Source organism: Ursus maritimus, unplaced genomic scaffold (assembly GCF_017311325.1).
Source record: "Ursus maritimus isolate PB19 unplaced genomic scaffold, ASM1731132v1 scaffold_35, whole genome shotgun sequence".
Lineage (NCBI taxonomy): Eukaryota > Metazoa > Chordata > Mammalia > Carnivora > Ursidae > Ursus > Ursus maritimus.
The window spans coordinates 12731044-12750920 of record NW_024426119.1 but is presented as its reverse complement, the minus strand read 5'-3'; the positions used below and the strand labels follow the sequence as shown (position 1 = coordinate 12750920).

The 19877-nt window shown below is 34.1% G+C and overlaps 1 protein-coding gene across 1 annotated transcript in view; it reads right to left on the bottom strand.

The window, feature by feature from the left end:
* VPS13C (vacuolar protein sorting 13 homolog C) overlaps positions 1-19877 on the bottom strand; it is a 171127-nt gene that overhangs the window by 118969 nt on the left and 32281 nt on the right. Inside the window, exons 7-16 of the mRNA XM_040620561.1 lie at positions 19659-19718; positions 17160-17219; positions 16399-16479; positions 14915-14972; positions 13313-13440; positions 11396-11502; positions 10676-10847; positions 9461-9523; positions 2327-2456; positions 1675-1769 (exon numbers count right to left, since the gene is read on the bottom strand). Of these exons, the coding sequence (XP_040476495.1) occupies positions 1675-1769; positions 2327-2456; positions 9461-9523; positions 10676-10847; positions 11396-11502; positions 13313-13440; positions 14915-14972; positions 16399-16479; positions 17160-17219; positions 19659-19718 (954 nt within the window). The remainder of the gene's footprint in view (positions 1-1674; positions 1770-2326; positions 2457-9460; positions 9524-10675; positions 10848-11395; positions 11503-13312; positions 13441-14914; positions 14973-16398; positions 16480-17159; positions 17220-19658; positions 19719-19877) is intronic.

Genomic DNA, 19877 nt, shown 5'->3' with positions numbered 1-19877 from the left:
ATGGATTAAAAAAATAAGATCCAATGATATACTGCCTACAAGAAAGACATTCACATTAGCTTTAAGGACACACATAGACTAAAAGTGAAGGAATGGAAAAAGATATTTCAAGCGAATTAGTAATTCCCCAAAAAAGGTAGCTATATTTATATCACAAGAAAATAAACTTTAAGTTAAATGTTGTCAAAAGAGACAAGAATGTCATTATATAATGATAAAGAGATCAATCAAGAAAACTAAGATTTGTAAATACTTATGCACCCAACATCGCAGTACCTAAAAATATAAAGCAAATACTAACAGAATTAAAAAGAGAAATAAACGGCAATATAATATTCGTTGGGGATTTCAATAACCCACTCTCAACAACAGATAGATCATCCTGACAGAGAATCAATAAAGAAACAATGGATTTAAACACTGTAAGCCAAAGGGACCTAATAGACATGCACAAAACATCCCACTCAACAGCAGCAGAATAAACATCCTTCTCAAGCCCACAGAAACATTTCCTAGGACAGATCATATATCTTAGGCAATGAAACAAGTCTCAAAAAATTCAAGAAGATATCAATTATATCAAGTATCTTTCCCAACCACAATGGAATAAGATCCTAATAAGAGGAAAGCTACAAAATTCACCAGTATGTGGAAGTTAACACACTCCTGAACAACCACTGTATCAAAGAATAGATCAAAAGGAAAATTAAAAAACAGCATGAGATAAACAAAAATAGAAACACAACACATCAAAACTTACGGGATGCAGCAGAAGCATCTTCCTTCGAAGAAGGAAGTTTATAGTGATAAATTCATACAAGAAAAAAGAAGGATCTCAAACAACTTTACACCTCCAGGAACTAGAAAAAGAAGAATAAACCAAGCCCAAATTTAAATATTTTATTTATTTATTTGTCAGAGAGAGAGCACAAGCAGGGTGAGTGGCAGGCAGAGGGAGAAGCGGGCTCTTGCTGAGCAGGAGCCTGATGCGGCACTTGATCCCAGGACCCTGGGATCATGACCTGAGCCAAAGGCAGACGCTTAACCAACTGAGCCACCTAGGCGTCCCAAAGTTAAAAGAAAGGAAATAATAAAAACTAGAGAAGAAATAAATGAAATAGAGAATAAAAAAAAAAATAGAAAAGATTAATAAAACCAAGTGTTGGTTCTTGGAAAACAAACAAAACTGACAAACCTTTAGTTAGATTAAGCAAGAAAAAAAGAGAGATGCCATATATGAATAAAATTATAAGTAAAAGAGGAGATATTACAATTGATAACACAGAAATACAAAGGATCATAAGAAACTACTATGAACAACTATATACCAACAAATTAGACAACCTAGAAAAAAACAGATAAATTTCTAGAAATGTACAATCCACCAAGGCTGACTCATGAAGAAAGAGAAAATCTGAACAGACCAATAATGAGTAAGGAGATTGAGTCAGTAATCAGAAACCTCCTCACAAAGAAAACCTCAGGACCAGATAATGTCACTGGTCAATTCCATCAAACATTTAAAAAAGAATTTATTCCAATTCTTCTCACACACTCTCATGAGAAGAAACAAATGATTACATTTTTATAAAAATCAGTAACTCACTTAACGCAATTCAAGATAATACAGTAAAATGAAATAAAATACCTCTTAAAGCACCTAAAAATAATTACCTGCTTGGGTAAAGCTAAGTTGTGGGTGCTCTCACTATAACCAATGGCAGTGAAGAGCTTATCTTTTTCCTCTGGAGTCATAATGTCATCAATAGCTACAAAGAAAGGACAGTATTTTAAGAAATCAATTGCTTCAGTCTTACAGATACAATAAAAAAAAATAAAACCACACTAACAAGTGCCCTAAAATCAATGCTGAAGCAAACGCACAAATGCTAAAGCAAAAGCAGTTAGGTAATTTCCTCTAATATACTACTTTGCCTAGTTGAAACAAACATCATGTATTTGCCTGCTTACGTCAAGAAAAGGCAAAGAGACACCATTAAGGGAATTCTGGTCTCGTATAAGGATTTTAGAATTCCCTAAGTATGTTAAAAATTAAGGGAAACTTCCGATATCCATGTTAAAAGTAACAGTAAGAAATGTTAGATGTTGATACTTCTGAATTTAAACTTACAAAATTTCACCCAAATAATTTCCTCAAAAATATCAAAGCTTTAATTTAGATAAACCCAGACATGTTCCAGCCCGAAGTATTTGCTTATACGTTTATTAATAATAAACACAGTAAAAGTCCACTAACTGGCTAACATAGAATTTATATATATTTTTTCTTATCAGTGTACAATAAATTATCTAACTTGGAACTTACTTTCAGGAATCAAAGATTCTTCATCTTTTTTCTTAGACTCCTTCTTACCCCAAAACCCACTGAACCAGCCTCCACGTTTCTCGCCTGTGTCAGTAGACTTTTTCCTTAATTTTTGCCCAGATCGAATCACCTGAAAAGTAAAACTTTTTAAATTTAATTAAAGAGTAAATGCCCTCTTCATTTTCAGGTATAGCCAGGTAAGAATAATGGTTAATTTTTTTTAACACTACATTAGGTTAAAAACAGTCAAGAAAGTCTTCTGAAATGGTATTCAAAATGACTTGGTTAACATAGTTCCACTGTTAATTTACTTTTCACACCTACTGATCAAATTTTGATGATGTTGCATTTTGACAGAAATACAGTAAAAGTTTCAAGTGAATTTTTTTGAGCAATATGTCTTCCAAATGTTTAAGTTAACAAGCCACTAAGACTGCAGATTTATAAAATGAAAAGTTCTCTAAAAAGATGCTTCCACATCCAGAAGTATTAGTTTAAAACAATCATACTTCAGAATTCATTTCAGAATTTCAGAAACATTGCTGGTTTGCTAACTATGGACATGGGAGAGGGGTCAAATATAAATAAAAACAGTCCTTGAATCTCATTTCATTCTCTTCTCAATAAATCCTGGCTTGATTTTCTGCAACTCCTTGAAATACTAAAACACAGATGAATAACTAAAAAGCAGAAAACAGGATAAGTAGAATAAAGGGGATAAATAATTTAGACTCTATCTTCTCATTCCCTGAATAAGTAAACTTTAATAATTTTCCCACTTAAAATTTATAATATTTTTAATTGGTAGGGAATTGGTAACTTATTGCAAGCCTCCTTCTATAACAAAAGGTGAAATACTCCAAAAGAGAAGTCGAAAAAAAAAGAGCTGAATTAGTAAAGAGAAGTTTAAACTAAGTAAGTTCTCTTTATTTTTATTTATTTATTTTTAAAGATTTAATTATTTACTTGAGAGACAGAGTGTGAGAGACAGCATGGGCAGCGGGGAGAGGGAAAGAGGGAGAAACAGACCCCCCACTGAGCAGGGAGCCTGATGCAGGACTCAATCCCAGGACCTGGGATCATGACCTGAGCCAAAGGCAGATGCTTAACTAACTGAGCCACCCAGGTACCCGAGTAAGTTCTCTTTAACAACTAGATGTTAAAGAAATAGAGGAACAGGTCTACATCTGTGAACAAAACTATCAAAGTTTTATCATTTATACCTCAGCCATAACTATCTTTTATCAACTTACCAATCCATTTTTGCAGTCAGAAATGTAATAAGTAAAAAATATGTATCTGATTACTTTATATTCTATATGAAATAACATTTAACTTCTTTATTCTCTTGGCATAGAAGATTAGTGGGCTTTTTTATATTTTTCATGATAAGTAGAACTTAGACAATTTATTTAACCTATGTCTTAATTCGCTAATGAAGATTATAGTACTTTCCTCAGAATTGACGGTACCCAGCAAATCAGATCAAGAAAATGTTAGCGACCATTTTCCTTCCTGTTACTAAACTTTCTACTTTAAAATGTTCATGAACACAAAGCTTCAGCAAAAGCAAATCAATTCTTAGCCACCAATATCTTGAATTCATGTCAGACGTAGGCACAATATTGTTAGTCCAAGTGCTTACTGTTGTTTGTCTTTTGCTTGAGATTATTTTTTGAGTGGAACTAACCTCATCGTGTCCACAACAACAAAAGTCGAAAGGGTTGAAATGTTAATGAGAAGAGGCACTTGAAATAAGAAACAAAATATGAAATAATAAAATCTGAAAGTAGCTTCAAAAAATTTCAAATGTATTATTTAGATACACCCCCACCCCATCCCCACTTGTACTCTCTCTCTCTCTCAAAACATTTTTAAAAAGAACATCCAATGAAAGTCAAGCAACTTAATTTAGGAAGGACTGAAGTGATCTGTTCCTTCTGGCAAATAATTCCTTTAATTCATAGGAACAAGCCCAGTAGTAGCAAATACCTTCTAAAATACTCATACACCCTGACTCAAAAATTGCACCTTGGGGAACTTGCCCTTAAGAAAACAAGAGATGTTTGAGAAAGCATGGAGACAAGGCTGTTCACTGCAGTGTCATTTATAATTAAATATAATCAGTGGGAAATAGGGAAGCAAATTCTGATACAGGCACAGAATGGAATACCATTCAGCTATTTAAAATGTTGGATAAATTATTCTTTTGGCATAAAAATGAAACATTAATAAATTTTTAAAAGAAATAAAAGTTATAAAACCTTTTCTTGACTCCATATTCCCCACCAGTTACCACTCCATTTACCTGCTCTCCCCTTACATCCACTCTCCCATTTCTATCAAGTTTCTACCCACATTCTTCTATAAACATTGCCTTTTAAATGATTTCCTTATTGTTAAATCCAATGATGAACGTTCAGTTCCATGGTGATATAAGCCCTCTATAGCCCATCCTTCATGCTGATGACCAAAAATTCTGAAAATACAAAAATCGTCTACAACAGACTCTGAAAAGCAAAGTAGGCAGATGCTGGAAAGGAATCAAAACTTGGAGAAGTGACCTTCACCAGAATGAGTTTAACATGTTATTGGTTTTTTTTTTCCCCACATGTTCTCCCTACACCATTCCACTCCATAACTTTTCCCTCCTATTCTTGACCTTGACCAGTCCCCTTCCTTTTAGTGTGGACATGACCTATGGCCTGTTTCTAACCAACAGAATATGGCAAAGGTGACGAGATGTATGTGATTATGTGCATGAAACTGTACCAGCGTCTTGCTGGAGTCTCTCCCTTTGAGAAAAACAAGCTGCCATGTTGTGGGCTGTCAATGTCTGGAGGCCCATCTGGCAAGGAAATGAAATGAAATTTAAGAGCTAAGCACAGCCTCTGGCCAACAGCCAGCAAGAAACTGAAGTTCTCCATCTCACAAGCACAAGGAGCTAAATTCTGCCAACAAAAGCAGATCCTTCATCAGTGACTCTCCAGATGAAACCATAGTCCCAGCCACACCCTGACAGCAATATTTTGAGACCTTAAGCAGAGAACTCAGGTAAGCCATACCTGGACTTGTGACCCACAGAAACTGAGATAATAAATGTGTATTGCTTTAAGCCACTGAGTTTATTATGCAGCCAGAGAAAACTACTTCACATGGCTGCACCCTCAGGCAGGCCTCAGTCATGGAGCACTGCAGAGGCACAAGCAGCTGAACCCCTGAAAGACTCCAGAGTCTGGCCAAGGAATGAGAAAATGGACTCCATGAAAACCAGAGGGGACGAGGGAAATACTAGAAATACTAGAGGGAGAAAAAGAGATAACATGGGTTATCTCTTAATTCTGCACATGAACCTGCATGAATTTCAGTCTAACCCAAACTTCCCATGTATAAATGTAACCCTAAATGAAAGTAGCAAAGGTTTAGAGATCTGAACTGAGACATGAACCCGCCTGCACAAGTCTCCAACAACCTCCTGTACTGTTCATGTGCAAAATGGACCTAAACCAACATACCACAGGCAGAAAACATGGAATTGAGATTTGAACCATGATCCACAGGATGCAAAGCATAACTAAAGATCAGAGCCTCCTTAGGTTGTGTGCTAAGACAAAATATCAACATTTTCCAGAAGATAAGAAGGACCCAGAGACTACATAATATTCCCAATGCCTAGGATATAATCCAAGCTGACTTAACACACAGTAAGAAAAAAAAAGAAAGAAAGAAAGGATATGTGACCCATTTTCAAGGGAAAAGACAATCAACAGATGTCAACAGTCAGACTACCTAGATGGTGAAACCAGCAGAGAACCAATGTTATCTGCTACATGACAGAAAGGGAAATACACTTGAAATTACTAAAAAGATTGGAATTTTCAGCAGAGAAATGGAAACTATAAAAAGGAACTCAACAGGAGTTTTTGACCTGAAAAACATTATCTGAAATAAAAACTAGGATGGGCTCAGTAATAAATAGAGATGATAAAGTATAAACTTGAAGGCGTATCAACAGAAATTATCCAATTTAAAGAACAGAGTTAAAAAATTGATGAAAAATATGGAACAAAGACTCAGGAACTTATACATATGTATAAGTACATATGTATAGACACAAACATTTGTGTGTATGTGTATGAAATTGGAGTCCAAGAAGGAAAGAAGAAAGAAATCTAGATCAGAAATGATTTGAACACAGGTTTGAATTACACAGGTGCACTTACACATGGACTTTTTTCAATAAATGTATGTATAGTACTATCAATGTATTTTCTCTTTCTTATGATTTTAATAACATTTTATTTTCACTAGCTTACTTTAAGAAAACAGTATATAATACATATAACATAAAAATATGTATTAATCAACTGTTTATGTTATCAGTATGGCTTCTGGTCAACAGTAGGCTATTAGTGGTTAAGTTTTGGGAGAGTCTAAAATTATCTGCAGATTTTTTTACTATGTAGGGGTCCCTAACCACTACATTGTTCAAGGGTCAACTCTGTGTGTGTGTGTGTGTGTGTGTGTGTGTGTGTGTGTGTCTGTAATAAAATCGGAGTCCAAGAAGGAAAGTAGAAAGAAATTTGATAAAAAATTATTTGAAGAGGAGAGACTGGGTGGTTCAGTCGGTTAAGTGTCCGCTCTTGATTTCAGCTCAGGTCTTGATTTCAGGGTCATGAGTTCAAGCCCAGTGTTGGGCTCCATGCTGGAAGTGCAGCCTACTTAAAAAAAAAAAAGTATTTGAAAAAATAATGGCTGAAACACCCAATATTTTGGTAAATCTTACAGTCAACTCTCAGTCCCCAGCTCAGTTGACCAATCATGTATCTGTCACAGTTGATCACCCCCTCTTGCTTGCAATTCTTTGCAAGCACTGAACTTTGCATCACTGAACTTTGAGGATATTACATTCACAGAGCTTCCCACCTACACCTCTGACAACCCCTCCATGGTCACCTTTGTTGGTTCTCATCTGTCTGACCTATAACAGAATACTTGGGGTCTTTGGAACACTTTTCCAGCTACTCTTATTTCTTAAGCAATCTCATTCAATGTCATGGCTTTAAATACAATCTATGTGCAGATCCTTCCCAAAGTTTATATATCTAGCACAGATTTTTCTTCTAAACCACACATTCATGTATCTACAGCCTACCCCGTAGCTCCACATCACTGTCTAAAAGACAGCTAAAACTTAATAGGTCCCAAACTGGATTCCTGATCTCTCCATCTCACCCAAGTTTGTTCTATCCAGACTTCTCCATCTCATTTCATGAAAATTGCATCCTTCCAACTGCAACAGGCCAAAATCTTTGAAGTCCTCTCCAACTTCTCTCTCTTATAACCCATATCTAATCAGTTGGGAAATATTAGCTCCATGTTCAAAAAACATCCAGAATCTGACCCTTCCTCATCACCTCCACTGCAACTACTCTCAGCCAAGCTACCTTTATCTCTACCTCAAATATTTCAGGAGCATCCTAACTGATCTCCCTATTTTCACCCTTGTTCTCTCTCTTCGAGTCTATTTTCAAAAGAGCAGCCAGAGTGCATTTTAAAACATAAGCTGGATTATATCATTCTGTTCTCAAAATGGCTCCCCAAATTCAGAGTAAAAGCCAAATTCACACAATTATTTATAAGACCCTACAATCTGGGACCCTCCCCAACTCCCACAAGCACCCCTCCCACTCCTCCACCACGCTACTGCTCTGACCTCACTAACCACCACTCTCTTCTCTCTCACCACTCTCTTAGTTCTGTGAATGAACCAGATATGCCTCCACCTCAAAACCTTTCAGCTTGCTATATTCTTTCTGCCTGGTACACTTTTCCCTCAGATAGCTTTCTGGTGACTCCCTCACCTCCTTCAGGTGTTTGCTCAAGTGTTTCCTTCTTAGTGAGGCTTTCCCTGACCAGCCGATTTAAAATTGCAATCCTCCTCATCATCACTGCCTTGCCAGTGACGTATTCCTCCTCTATATTTCTATTTTATTTTTATTTATGTTTTTATTATCCTTCTTTCTACTAGAATGTAAATAAGGGATTTTTTGTCTGTTCACTTCGTTTGCTAATGCAAATAATGATGATGATGCTGAAAATCACTTATTTAGTGATTATTATGTAGCAGGTACTCAGCAGCCTAAGTGCTTTACATGGATCATCATGCACTCTTCACAGTAACCCTGTGATGTAGGTACTATGAAACAATCCTATTTTACAAATGAGAAAACTGAGGCACAGAGAGGTTAAGTAGCCAGCCCAAGATCACACAAGGAGGCAAAGCTGACTCCAGAGTCCACACTCTTCACCATGATGCTAGTAAAATAGGTACTCAATAAGTACTTACTAAGTAAATGAATGAACAGGTACAAGCTTTAATCCCATTTAAGAACATGAGTGTTTGGAGATCCATGAATATAAAAAGACTAAAAATATACAAAAAAGTATTAACAGTATGCATCTTTAGTGTGAGATAATAGGTGTTTCTATTTTCTTTCTTTGTGTATCCTATTTCCTAACTTCTCTATCATGAGTTGTATTGCACTGGTAATTTATTTTTTTAATTACCAAAAAAGTCATGTTACAGAATAATAGGATTGACATGGAACAATGTGGGCAAGGTAGGATATGCCAAGTGGCATAAATCAGCATAAATTATGGACTATAAACTGATTCCAATTATGGGAAAAAAGAAAAGATGGGAGAGAGGGAGAGAGGAGGAAGGAAAAGAGGAAGGAAGAGAAGGTAAAGGAAAAAACCAAAGGTCAAGTGAAAGGATGGGGGATAGAAAGCATACATCTGGTACATATGCATGGGAGAAAAACTGGAAGACTGTATGCTAAAATGTTAACAGCAGCGTTCCAGATTGCTACGATTACAGACAAATTTTATTTACTTTCTTTTTGGGGCGGGGGGGTCAGATTTTTTAATAAAATTTAAAAATTTTTTACCTGCCATGTTAGTGGGGTTTTTTTCCAAATGTTCCAATTTTTTTCTCCTGAGACTAAATGAAGGCATGGAAAATCAACCTAATTTATTATTACTTGAACAACTCCCATGAAGCTTAAGATTTCTTGATCTCAAGTTTAAAGGAATAGTATTAACATGTTTAAAACTCATAAAAATGATTACCTCAACTTGTGCTTGTTGCCTTGCTAAAATTATGTTAAAAACATCTAGAGTCTTCTCCAAATCCTATAAAACAAAGAGACACTTGTAAACAATAAAAATGGCATTAGATTAAAAGTATTTTATTCTAGAATTTCTAGGCTTATCCAGTCCATGAACAAACAGTAGCTGTGATTTAATGAAAGGATAAGTATAAATTTGAATGTACACTTGGCTTTTATACTTGTAGTTTTTGCAATAAGGGAGATAAGTTTTCTAAGAAAGCAAGTCCTTAATAAATACAATATAAAAATAAGAACTTAATGACACCATTATAGAAACAAGAATATTGGGGGGGGGGGACTTGTTTTGGGTATTATCCTTATGGTTCGTACTGACTCACTCTTTTTCATACCATTTTATAACCATTGTACTAAAGGCACCATTATAAAACACAGAAGTTAAGAATGCAAAATTCTACAAATCAACAACTAAGTTAAAGTAGAAACTGATTTGGGGAATTTATATAAAAGTATATTAAGAATCTAACATGTATTGAGTGACCTGTGTATGAGGTAATCCATGTGCTATTTCATGCAATTCTCACGACTCTGTAAAACAGATATTGTTTCCATTTTATACAAGAGAACATCAGACCTGAGATGCTGAGAAACTTGATGCTTTTTCTAATATGTAGTATTAGTGATTTTCATATATTTCAGAATAATAGGAATTCAATTAATTCTTCACATTATGAATTTGTGGCAGAAATGGTTATATAATCAAGACCATACGACATTAAGCAAATTATATATTGTGTGGTATTTTTCTGTATTTCAAAAGGAGTTCCTATTTTGAGGAATAAGAGCTGATTTTTTTATATACAAAACTTTGAGCTCTTAAAAAAAGCCACTAACAAAACTAATAACATACATCTAGCTAATAATAAACATATACTTTAATAGCTCTGATATTGATTTTCTAAACATTATTATAAAAACCAAACACATTTCTCCAAATAGTTACTAGTATCTTTTATCTGATATTAGGATGGGAGGGAAAGATTTGTTTAAAGAAAAAAACTGAAAGAAAATATACTCTGAATTTTCCCATAAAATTATCTCAAAAAGAGATCAGTTCTATTCTTTCTAAAATTATATTTTAATTCAAACTAAATTCAGGAAAATTTAAAGGATGATTTAACAAAGAATAGTTTTCACCAATATATATGAGATCTACCTGAATTTGTTTCTGTGTTTCTTCTGGGACTTTGGTCTGGGTTAGCTTGTTTTTGTAGGCACTTTTGTAACTCTTGAGCAACTGTCTGTGTTTTTTTATGTTACTCCATGACCACATCTGTGTATACCTTCTTATATGAACTTCAAGAACAGAATCAATTGCATATTTCCACCTGCAAATCAAATTTTGTTAATGCACATTTGAATACAAAGGTTTAAGAAGCAGCAGGAAAATGGCTTTTACTTTTTAGATCTACACTGTTACGTTTTTTGTTCTTATTAACTGTTCTCCTGTAAGAGCATGGTAATTAACATTTCAATTCCCCAGTACAATTCTCTGACTTAAATAGATTACAAAATGACCAAATTACTCCAGTAAAAGGGTATGTCAAAGCAAAATCATAAAGACATAAAATGACATGTTATGCAAAATTAATACTATCCCAATATGGTTGTAGCATTGAGCCCATGTGGTGACTAAAGGGCACTAAAACCAAAAAATGATTAAAGTCTTAATGCTAAGATGACAATTCGGGAACAATCTAAAAGATCACAAAAGAATGTGTTTATGAAAAAAATAACAAAGACATAATACAAAAGATATCCCTCTCATGTCAATAAAGAAAAAAAAAGTGGCTTCATTACATGGCATTAAAGGTCTCTTAAATCTGAGAGTTCCTAACTGTATTATTTCTCATTAAACAAAAAGATTCTAACTTACCATTGTCGACCATTGGTATGAAGTGGTAAATAAGGCTTATATTTCCTGTAAGGGGCATTTCTAACCATATAATCCACTGACTCCAAAAGGTCAATCATGCTTAAGTACTATTAAAACAAAAATACAGTTATATTTATTACATTGCACACATGGATAAACACTAAATTTTATTATATTTTCAGTCCAGTAAAACTCTAACTTCCATGAACAATGAATATCATGGTTGCCTGTTAATATTATATTTCATCAAATTTAAGATGCCATCAATTGTAAGTTGTAACATAATTCTCAAGTTCTACTACAAAAAGAAAAAAAAAGTGCTCCCAAATAAACTGTCATACCATCAATAGTAATATACATCCTATTTTCAAATACGTTACAGTGTGCAATAAATGTACATTTTAGAAACAACAAAATACGCTATCTGTAACTAGTGACTGGAACATGGCTGTTCCTAAAACTACATATTTTCCTCTGGACCATCATTTCACCATTGGCAATCTATGAGCTGATTTGCAAATCGCTCCAGAAAATCATTACATAACTAAAGCACGATAAAGCTATTTAATTGCCTATCTTACCATCAATATAACTCTGCATGTACCCAGTAAACAGCTCAAATGAGGGAAACACACATACACAACAAGATAAGATAAAGAAAGGGGCAAATCTAGCTTTTTCCTCTTGGTTTTTCTTAATGCACTTCTACCTAATGGTTACCATGTGACTATTCACCACTTAAAATATGGGTAGTCCGAATTTAAATGTATTTTAAGTTTAAAATATACCTCAGGTTTCAAAGACTTAGGAAAAAGAAAAGGATGTAAAATATCTTAACAATTTTTTACTTTGATTACATATTGAAATGATAATATTTTGGGAATGTTAGCTTACATAAAACGTTATTTTATTAATTAATTTCATCTTTTCTTTTTACTTTGCTAATGTAGCTACTAGAAAATTTAAAATTACATATACAATCTGCATTATAGTAATCCCCCTTATCCACAGGGAATATGTTCTAAGACCCCCAGTGGATGCCTGAAACCACGGATAGTACTGAGCTACATATGATACGCTTTTTGTATACATGCATACTTATGACTAAGTTTAATTTATAAATTAGGCACAGTAAGAGATTAACAACAATAACTAGTAATAAAATAGAACTATTCTAACAATATACCGTAGTAAAAGTTATGTGAATATGGTTTGTGTTTCTCTCTCAAAATATCCTAATTGTACTGCACTCACCCTTCTTCTTGTGATAAAATGCCTAATGGTGAGATGAAATGAGGTGAATGATGTAGGCACTGTGACAGAGTGGTAGGCCACTACTGACCTTCTGACCATACATCAGAAGGAAGATCATTTGCTTCCAGACCACACCTGACCCATGTAACCAAAACCAAGGAAAAGGAAACCATGGAGAAGGGGAACTACTGTATATTTTTATTTGACTGCACAAAAGCTGATTTAGCTAAATCTCTTGCCCTCCTTTTACTTCCAGTTCTCCAGGTCTGTTATCCAAACTCCTGGGGAATACAATCAAAATGAGAAACAAATGGTGAAGAAAAAGAGCTGCCAATGTAGTTGGTCTAAAAATTAAATAGACAATATTTAATATAAAAGCATCTACTAAATCTGAGGAAGAAAAAAAATATTAAAATTTTCCATCAATTGGGAGTAAAATGGAAATAATATTTGTTATAATTTAAGATTCTCTACCAATAAGGAAAAGACCAGATAAAATGAAGGAAATGATTTCTTAAATTTGGTATTTATTTTCTTAAAAAAATATATACTGACATATATATAAAAGAACCAGTAGAGCACTGGAGAAGTTATAATCACAAAGGACAAAAGCAGTTGAGATTCAAAGTTAATCAAAGCTAGAAATGACCACCTGAATCTTACCTGAGGTTTGGTCAATTCGATGGCAATATTCTGTACTTCTATGTTCCAATCAAGTTTGGGTGTTTTGAGCTCTGTTTCCGCATAAGGATTCATGTAGAGCTTTGCAGAAGCTGATATTGGCTGGAAAACTTACATCACATGGGAAGACATAAGATATGTTTATATGCCCTTACAAATGAACAACTGTAAATAATTATGAGAACACTGTTACTCTGGACATATAGAAAAATAATCAAAAATATGCAAAAAAATTTAAAAAATCACTACCAAAAAATATTCAAGCATTTACTTATTTGCATAATACCAACTGCAAATTAAAGTGGAATCTCCAAGGAGAAAATTGGAGTCCTATGCCTCTAAGTAAAAATGTACAAAAGTAATAGACAATCTACTCTTAATCGGTCTGCATAAAAGTAGGCTTCTCTTCTTTACTAAAAGACATTTAATAATTTTATTATTCATTAAAAATATTAACAAAGTACGAACAAAATTTGATTAATTTGTCTTATTTAATCATTGGCAGAATTTAGGAACAGAATCACAAATTAAATTCATGTTACCAAGAAAAAAAATGCTTACTGCTTTACAACTTTCAAAATGACCATTACATATATAACCTTAGAATCAAGTAAGAAAATATTCTTGAAGTTAAGAACTAGCATGCAAAGGTGTAGTGGAGAAGATGACAGACATGGCAAAGTAATATAATAAATTTAACTGTGAATGGCATTAAAATTAGATAAATTGTGATATCTTATACTATTTACGATTGCATAAGATTGTATAAAAATTTTAACTTGAGGTTTTTATAAGTGGAGGATATCACTTATAAATGAAGTTGTAGATTTTTCTGAACTAGTTCTTTCACAAATGAAACTAAACACTTTCATCTGAAAACATCACCAAATAGATCTATGAACATAAAGAGTAAGTGCCAACTCTACATAATGGCAGTCAGCCATAAAAGAATATGAAAACAATAGTGAACCAGAGTTATATGGAATATGGAAGAAGACGGGCATGAAAGCTGAAGACAAACATACAGGGGTAGGGGTATACTCAATTAAAAAAAATAGCCTCTTTGGAATGAAACTAAAATGGAGAAAACAGATGGCATACATAAATAAACAGTCTGCTTTGTTAGCAGTCCATTTAAAAATAAGTAAAGGTGAGCATGCCAAGAATTAGAAAAGCCACTTGGAAAAATCTCTAGAGTGGCTGGTTTGTCATAACACTGTAATAGTGACATGGCAAGGCTGACCTGAATACCAAAATCTCAGAGATTTAGTTATTAAACAAAGAGAAGAAAACCTAATTCTGAAAACAAAAGTGAAAACAAGAAGGAAAACACGGAGGTCAAGGGTGTTTAGCTGTTGGGAGTAAACTACAGTCCTACTGCCCTCTTCTCTGTTACTGTCCAGTGGTGTATGTGTCATAATCTATGCCGAAAAATTTGTTATAATCCAAATACGGTGTATTATAAAACTAAAATATAAAATTCTTTCTCTTTGTCAAAGTAACTTTACCAGAAAAAGTGTATTAAAACAGAGTATTTAATCCTATGCTTCCTATAACATGAAATAAACTTTTACTACTACTTACTATATTGATGGTTTGCAGGTATATTGCTACTTGTAAGAATTCCACTTTTCAGCTGATCCTAAACAAAAATTTAAAGATGAGAATGAAAAAAAAATGCACACATATTCCATTACACAAATGGTTCTTAAATCAATATCTTTATTCTCTTCTTCATAATTAGTAGTCCATAAGAAAAATACAGTGAGCATTACTTCTGGATGTATTTCTTCAGAATAAAATATGTAAGTGGATCATTTTTTAAAATTCTAAAATATCTAAATGTTATAGCATTGTGTTCCCCTCTGACTTAAAACAAAAACAAAAGCTGGGGCACCTGGGTGGCTCAGTTGGTTAAGTGGCCAACTGTTGATTTTGGCTCAGGTCATGATCTTGGGGTCAGGCTCTGAGCTCAACAGGGAGTCTGCTTTCAGGATTCTCTCTCCCTCTGCCTCTCCCCCCACTCATTTGCGTGTGCTCTGTTCTCTCTCTCAAATAAATAAGTAAATCTTTAAAAATAAAAGACAACTAAACATCCATGAATTGGGATCTCGCACACTTTCTAGACAAATTATTTGTTACAATATCTTTCTGAACTAAGAGATAGAATCTTGGAATTAATTCAAGTTCAGAAAAGTCAACTCTTCTCCCTTTTCCTCTAAGTAAATAAAAAAGACGACTAACTTAGCACACTGAAGTTTTGAATTAATCTTTCGCTGTTGAGGAAATCATTATCACAAATGCTTAAAACATTTGCTAAGGTCAACTATACTTCGATTTAAAATTTCTAAGGATATATTCTTTAGATCTGAAAAGTGTCATCTTTCTTTACAATACTCTTTAAGTAATCATTCTTATATGAAACACAATGTAATGCCATCAAAATGAGAGTGCAAAAAAACATAAATACATTAATTTAATACTATAGGTTATTATCTCACTGTATAGTGAATGATTTCACAAAGATGTTCAAAAATATAAGTGCTTTTTTAAAAAGAGTGGATTCTGGGGCACCTGGGTGGCCGAGTCAGTTAAGTGTCTGCCTTCGGCTCATCCTTCTACCTCTGACCCTCCTTCCTACTTGTGCTCTTACCCTCTCTCTCTCTTAAATGAATTAATAAAAATCCTTTTTTTTTTGAAGATTTTATTTATTTGACAGAGAGAGAGACAGCCAGCGAGAGAGGGAACACAAGCAGGGGGAGTGGGAGAAGAAGAAGCAGGCTCCCAGCAGAGGAGCCTGATGCGGGGCTTGATCCCAGAACACCGGGATCATGCCCTGAGCCGAAGGCAGACGCTTAATGACTAAGCCACCCAGGCGCCCCAGAATTAATAAAAATTCTTTTAAAAAAATGTGTTTTTAATAAAAAAGTGGATTCTAAAAACTGTGTTTCACAATTCTGATTTGGTTAAATACAACTTAAACAAAAGACTATACCCTATCCTCATTAAAGACCCCTTAAGTTAAAAAATTTAGGGAATTAGTTCTTCCAGGTATAAACTCAAATTACCAAGATCTGTTCCTTCGATCCCTGGTAAGACATGTTGCAGTTTACATTCCAGTAGGCGCTAAGACTATCAAGTCGTATAAGCTATAAAAGAAAAGTGAAAGAGGTCAGGCAACTAACATACGAAAACTATGAATCATTATTAAAAGATTATTCTCATGTTCACCCTAGAATTATCCAGTTGCCATTCTGAACTTTTAAAGGAAAAAAATTAGGCAAAAATGGGGAAAAAACACGCATGTTATTCATAGACTTTATTATTAATCTTAGTATTTGGTAAATTGTGCTTCCAGCACACTATTTCCAAGGAGATTCATTCGTTCAATTATCAAATCTTAATTGAGAATTTACTATTTAACAGACTTCTATATGTTTTGCTGAATAAGAAAGACATGATTCCGCCAGTGGATATGAATGACTGTTTAGAAGGAGGGGTAACTATGTACAGCTTAGAACTTTAGTCAGTAATCTTGACCACAGAATATTTTTTTCTACAAATCCAATATCTCAATTTTCTAATGCTCCAAAAATACAATTTAGGAAATATTAATTTTATCTGATTTCTTTTGCTAGGTGAAGACCCTAAGCCTCGGAAAAGGTAAGTGATTACAGAAGGTCACACAGTAAGCAGCAGAGCCAAAACTAGACCTTACACTTTTAACTCGTACTCCAATGGCACACTGGGCTCCACCGAGCTTTCAGAAAACTACCTTAAGTGTTTGTACCTAGAAAAATAACAAGAAATTCTTAATCCAGTCTAATACCTTGTATATAATTTTTTCTGCTTCATTTAATATGCATGGAGTCCAGTGTTCATTTGCAGTCTAAAAGAAAAAAATAACTGTGAAACAAAGTATATATATCATAAAACGGTATTCTAGTATTTATAAACTGTTACAAAATAACCTAGATAAAAGAAAAGACATCTAGCTAACCATGGCTACTGTGAGCTGTTTCCTTACATATCTCTATGACAAAATCAAAGGAACAGTGAAAATAGAATTGAAGAGGTTCTAATTTAACTGAGTTCATTCATCCAGAAAATAACTGCTGAGCTACCTTTGTCTGTGTGGAAGGAACTGGGTATGAATTAAAAAAAAAAAAGAGAGCCTATAAAATAGTGAAGGTCCATATTCTTTTAAAAAATCAAATAAATAATTATTGCAAAGAAAACCACGAGAATATGGAAATCACAGCATGACCATATTTCTAGAAAGTCAGCATGATCAACAACTGAGCAGCCAGGGTGTTACTAATGGACTTATTAAGAAAAATTTCAAAGGAGTAGCAGAGTCAGAGTACAGTGGGTAAGGAGTCAGGAAAGGTGGGGAAACAAAGACTGTAAAGGTAGAGAATTCTCTCAAAAAGTTTAGTTAGAAAGAAGAGGAAGAGAAGGAAGCAGTTTAGATGGGGCCTAGGTGGAGTGGAAGAAGGCTCAGGAGGGTCTTTTTAATTTTGTTGTAAAAGACAGACTGGAATGTGTTTAAATTTAGCCTTCAGGAAGGAGTGAGAGGAGGGAAAAGTGGGAGGGAGGGGAGCTGAAGATTTAGGAAAGAGAAGGAAATTGACGGAAAGAAAGAAAGAAGGGAAGAAAAAAGGCAGAGAGAAAGGAGGAAAAAAGGCTCCCAAGGATATGGGGAGGATGGGCTCCAGATCAAAGGTGGGAAGATTACCCTAGATGTAAGAGTTAGGTTGTAATCGGAAAGACGGAAAAAAGGAATGACATGGATACAGAAAGAGGTAAGTTTGGGGTTACTGTTGTTATTATAGCCAATGTAGCAGGTGAAGCAGGAATAACTGAGCCACACGTGTGCCAGATGCTTTACACAAACTATCTCATTTAATCATTGCAGAAACTCTAAATAAAGGTACTGTTTTATCAGTGAGTGAATGAAGGTTAGACGGAAGATCACCATGGTAACCAGTACAATATGTTACAGGTGCTATAATAAAATATAAAGGGGAGCGTAAAAGAAAGAATGATAAATTCTAAGAGGGAAGTGAAAAAGGAATGAGAAAGACAAGGTAATATCTAACAAAAATTAAAACCTGAACAGAATCACCAAGGAGACAAAGGGAAGAAAGTAATACAGGCAAAGAAAACAGCATGAAGAGTCTGAGAAAAGATACAGAGAATCAAACAACAATACACTCTAAGGAAACTACACATCATTCTTATGCACTACTATGCCTCTATCAGTCAATGAGAGATACATGATTATTCTGTAATTTTTTATTTTGTTGGCTAGAAGCTCAACATAAAATATTGTGCTCTTTTATGACTAATATTGGTAGTCACATAGCCCAAATTTATAACTAATATTGGTAGACTACCAATTGGTAACTAGAGATACCAATTATCTCTAGTCTTTATTATTGTATATTTCTTTTTTTATCAAAAGCCACTTAAAATTCATTTTGGAAAGAAGCAGAGGATAAACAGTATAATAAACATTAACTTCCTTAGCTCCCTTAACTTTGTTTCTCCAGGATTTTTTTTCCCCCAATGTTTCTGCTTTGGTCTTCAATTTGATAGATATCTCTACTTATCTGTAGGGAAATATCATTCTGAAGGCCTATATGTACCATGTCCTTTTTCTTTTTATGGAATTCCAATCCTCTTTTATTTCTCTTCCTGTTCCTTCCCTACTAAGGTCCTCTCCATATAACTATCATAAGACAGACATGTACCTACTATGATTTACTGTTCACTATCCTTAACTTTAAAACATTTTCCTACCACTTAGTTGTCCACAGAAAACAGAGGGAAAAATGTCCAACCTGAATGTACACACTACCTATCCTTAAAGATCTTTAGGAGAAAAACAAAACTGCATTATAAAATACATAACCATAATAAATGACCTTATATATATCTCAATATAATACTCACAATAACACACACACACACACAAATACACACTGATAAGCCATTTGGAAATTCTATCTGCCTATACCAAGAATGAGAACATGATCTATAAAAATTTACCTTTCCCTATTTTCCCACATGTTTAAGATACGGCTTTTAATTCTTTAAAAATGTTTGGTACTGGTATTTTGATATTTCTTAAGTTCAAAGACAAAAATAATTAGAGAATGTAATAACAGCATCACTATAAATTCTGAACCTCTAGAAAAACTGTAAAAAATCATACAAAAAATTAAATAGCTATTTGTATTGATAGTTGATTTTAGGCAATTCACCCTGTGACTTAGGAATAATTTACAGGCTTCACAAAAATTGTAAATAAGACCAACATTACCAACAGACTAAGTTCTCCCAGTGTGACACCAAATGAAAGAGGCTGCTGTGGATCAGTGACCTAGCAAAAAAGAAAAGGTAACGTTAAAACACACTGATGGGGAGAGTGAATTCATGTTCCACTCTGTACAATGGGCAACACAGGGCAATCAGTCTACAGGTAAGTCACATAGCCCAAATGGATTTGTGGAGAAAAATAGGAGAAAAAGGGAATAACATG